Source organism: Cryphonectria parasitica, assembly GCF_011745365.1.
Source record: "Cryphonectria parasitica EP155 unplaced genomic scaffold M406scaffold_9, whole genome shotgun sequence".
Lineage (NCBI taxonomy): Eukaryota > Fungi > Ascomycota > Sordariomycetes > Diaporthales > Cryphonectriaceae > Cryphonectria > Cryphonectria parasitica.
This window is the reverse complement of record NW_024468917.1, coordinates 743122-747408: the sequence shown is the minus strand read 5'-3', so window position 1 is coordinate 747408 and position 4287 is coordinate 743122. Positions and strand designations below refer to the sequence as shown.

At 54.0% G+C, this 4287-nt stretch overlaps 1 protein-coding gene across 1 annotated transcript; it reads right to left on the bottom strand.

Annotated features, from left to right (window-relative positions):
- Window positions 1–314: 314 nt before the first annotated feature.
- On the bottom strand, window positions 315–1784 carry M406DRAFT_358270 (N-terminal nucleophile aminohydrolase). The gene is made up of 5 exons (XM_040923848.1): window positions 1678–1784; window positions 1528–1590; window positions 1301–1395; window positions 1023–1235; window positions 315–946 (listed from the first exon to the last, which is right to left on the bottom strand). The coding sequence occupies exons 1-5, from the start codon at window positions 1682–1684 to the stop codon at window positions 560–562; spliced, it is 765 nt and encodes a 254-aa protein (XP_040771617.1). The 5' UTR covers window positions 1685–1784; the 3' UTR covers window positions 315–559.
- Window positions 1785–4287: the final 2503 nt, after the last annotated feature.

Here is a 4287-nt window from a genome sequence, read left to right as displayed (position 1 = left end):
TCAGATCGGATCTGACGGCGGTAAGACAGTGGTCCTCGCCTCTAAACACCATCATTTCCACCTCGTCCCTCCTCCGACCAAGGAAGGTCAATAAAGCAAATATTAGGCTTTCTTCCCATCCTCGCCACCTAGTCAATATTCGAAGATGGAGAGCGGTGAGAACGTTGTCGTGTAGTGGCGACGAAATGCCACGTGCGACCCCTGACATGTTGCATTAGGTCACACTAGCCCTGCCCTGCACTCAGCTCATATTGTGCGGAGCTGAACCTCTTCGCCAATCGGACCTCTGACAGTGAGCATGTCCCAAGAGAGCTGTATCAAAATGCATGCTTCGATTCTAGAAATGACATGTCATGGCTAATAGAACATGAAGGGCCGAATAGATTGGGTATGAGCTTCACGTCGGCGACGAGTCCATACCTCGAATCAGACGGTCCTTTCGGAGAATGGCCCCCTTCCGCGCGGACCTCTCAATCGTTGCGAGTCCTCATCGAGGCTCCAAGATGACCTATTGTCAGGTCAGACTCTATCGATTCAAATCTGAACCGGCTGAACCGGCTTAGTCCTTCTCAGCGATCGCCTGAAGACGCTCATCAATCTCATCCTCGGTCAATTTCCTGAAACCAGGATCTGTGCCCTCCTTGCCGTCCGCTCGGGGTCCGCCCACAATGCCAATTTCGATCTCGGTCTTCTTGAAGTCCATGCTGAGGACGGTGCTGAGGGTGGTGATGGCCAGCTCGACCACCTCTTCCCAAGAGCCCTGAGCATGGTCTTGGTTTTTCAGCTTCTTCTCCAGGTGGTTGAGAGCCTCTTGCTGCTTGGGGCCAGCGGCGGTACCCTTGTAGCCGATGTAGTAGCCCGCGGGATCGCACTTGTAGAGTTGTGGACCAAACTCCGAGTCGAGTGATATCAGAGTCGTCGCCACACCGTATGGACGCATGTATGCCTGAGATGGGTGATCTCCATCAGCAACAAGTTCTCACCGATGCTCACTCACAGAAGGGGCAACGAGTATGACTTACGCGCTGAGTGTATACTTGTGAGATGTTTGCCAACCTTTTGGCCACGACATCGCATGGCATTTCATATCCATACTTGTATTTGAACTCGGCAGCTTCGCCCTGGGCCCGCTGGGCAAATGCTCTAGCATCGGCGATGGAGCCCGTCATAACGCAGCCGACCGAAGGAGAGATCTGGAAGATGTGTGACACGGAAGCAGGATCGATCAGCTTGTCCTGTTGGCGGGTCAGTCAGCACCACGGACAGCGTGTCAGTATACAGGTTCACGGCAGGCACGTACGGGAACCTTCTTCTGAGACAGCACAACTGCACAGTCCTTGCCCCGCACACCTATCGACATGATATTTGCGGCGGTGATGGCCTTGAATGCATACTCTGTAGAAGGGCGCCATGATCAGTCAAATACGCATCTAGGCTGTATGTCTGGCGCTGCGGCCGGCCATTCGCTCGATTTCGCTTCCGACGTGCTCGGTGACGCAATGGTTGGGGCTGGAGAGTTCATCGTACCGACTTGATACAATCGTCCCTGGTCAGAGAAGATCGTAATGTGTCTGTCGAAGCCCGCACTGCCTGTCGAGAGTATCTCTTGTTAGCCATGATGGCGGGATAGACGCTGGGTGCTTCGGTCAGCTAAGCTCAGCTCAGCGTATTACATACCCGACATCTTGACGAATGTGTTTGATTGTTAACGAATTAGCAAGAGAAGAATGGGCGTTGTATTTGTGTTTGAGTTCCGAAGCGGACAGGAGGAAGAAGAGCAGGCTGAGATCGTTATTGTGGAAGTTGTCTGTTTTGGTTTGGTCGTGAGGCTGGAGGTTATCAACTCTGTCGTCAGGGAAGCTCTTGCCTGCTGGATGGACGCGTTGGCGTAGCTTGCCTGGAGCAGTTGGGACGCTAGCCTGCCGCGAGGAACCCCCTACCGACTTGCTGTTGGCCCAAGCTCCATGGTTACATAACACATCACTCAAAACCCCTGTACAAAAGACGACTGGGTATGAATTTACTTACTAAGTACTGTAGTACTCTTTGGCCCGCCTGAGACTCACCATAGTAGGTATCATGTACTACTGTACTACGATGGTACACACCGAGTAGGCGTACTTACAACACACGATTATCTCAACAATCGAAGGTGAGTCCTTTTCCCGAAAGTCGCTTGGCGATTGACACCTTTTTTACGGAATTGAATACTCCATGTTGTCATTTCTTGCTCTTCCGGTGCGCGTATTTCATTATTTGCTGGACGATCCATACAAGAGTACAGCCCACTGTGCGTGGTGCGCATATTGAGTGACCTGGGTTTGATCCGTCCTGAGATCCCTGCTGGAGCCCCGCGATTACGATAAGGCCAGAGCCAACGAAAAAAAAGTTCAGGAGTCTGTCAGTGTCGTGTGTGGTTTCTGTTTGGACCGGCAAAAGTAGTAACAGCACCGTCTATTTGATCAGGCCTCAATACATACCAGTGGTCCTCCCTGCGTCCGCCACCGCATCAGGCACGCACACAGGCCCTTACCATACCCAATCAGAGCGATTCGACATTGCATGAATTGCCCCCCTCTCTGCGATCTGCCCCGGATGTCCTACTACTGCACCACCACACAGCAGCGTTGACCATACCTTCGCGACCACGTCTCTTGCACCACCCGAATTCACCCTCCCTCTTCCCTCTTCTCCCTCCTTCCCATCATGTCTGCGGTCCCGGCCTGGAAGCGATTGGGTCTGAAGCTCAAGGGAGCTTCATCCGACGGAAGCCCTGTTTCTGCCCCTCCGCAAACCACGACAGCTTCCGCCCCTCCTGCAGCTCGTCATCAGTACCAGCAGCCTAATCCGTCCGGAGGTGGCCCATTCGGCACACCTGGCTTCAACAAGAGGAAGCAGTTCGGCTCTGGGTCTTCCTTCCCTATATCTGACAACAAGCGTCCGCGCTGGGACGATTCCAATTCCACGCCGTCCAAGAAGTCAGTGTCCTTTTCGCAAGACACCAAGAAAGCCGCGCCCAAGAAGCCAAAGCAAAAGAAGGCACCCAAGCCGCAGGCCCCCAAGGAACCTTTCGACTTCACACCGGTAGTCCAGTACCTCCGCACGTGGGACAAGGCCCGCGACAGCTGGAAGTTCAACAAGAATCACCAGACGCTCCTGATCAAGCACCTGTACAACAGCGATGCAATCCCCTCCTCCGACATTGACTCGTTCTACATGTACATCAGTGACATCAAGGGCGCCTCGCGGAAAAGACTAGTGGAAGAAGCCCAAGAGGTGAGGAAGAAGGACATGGCGACCGGGTTCAAGGGCTTCCCAGAAGGCACCAAGGCCCCGGAGGAGAAGCAGAAGCAGTACGAGGAGATGCTGGCGGAGCTGTTGAGAAACAAGGCAGACATCAAGAGCGGAACGTCTTTGGATGGCACTGGAAAGCGAAGCTTCGATGAGGCGGACTTCGTCATGCGTGACGCAGATAAAGATGTCCAGCAGCGTGTGGTCAAGCGCATGCGGGCCGAGACTGTCATTGACGAGCTCGCATCCTCGGACAGCGGGGAGACGAGCAACCTGTCCAGCTCGACGTCTACCAACACGGCTTCCTCGAGGGTCACCGTCCCCATCATTGACGGTGACGCCACAGCCACCAATGGCGGTGATGTACCGAAGCAGAAGGCCAAGAGGAGGAAGAAGCTGCGGACTGCTGATGTTGATAGCAGCTCGGACTCGGAATCGTCAGACTCGGATTCAGATGCGGCCAGCTCTACTGGCAGCAGCTCGTCATCTGAATCTGACTCGGACGAGGAAATGGCAACTGCAAACAGAAACGAGGATGCTGCGTCCTCGTCATCCAGCAGTTCTTCCTCCGAGTCAGACTCTGACTCTGAATCGGAAGGCTCAGCAGAAGGCGCTGCCGTCGTGGAGGATGAAGACTCGGGTAGTGACGGAGATAGCGAGAGCAGTGACAGTGAGAGCCAGGATGACGCTTAAGAGGGCAGTCATCCAGACTGATTCGGCTACCGAGCAGTTGAACGGCTTTTGGCTGCTGGGGAAAAGGCCCTGTGTGGACCAAATCGCAGATGTTAGATGTGGAGGATTCGACAATTTGTGGGCTTGTCACTCTCATCAAAAACATCGGCAGACCAAAGGCTAGCTTGTTCGAAAGCCAGCAACTGCCTTCCGAGCTCTTTGGGACACCGCCCATCGGCCAACCTTCGACAAGTAGGATACCAATGAAGCTATTTCATGGCGGTGACAACCATCCTTGAGCTGCGAGCACAACTTGTCGGCCTC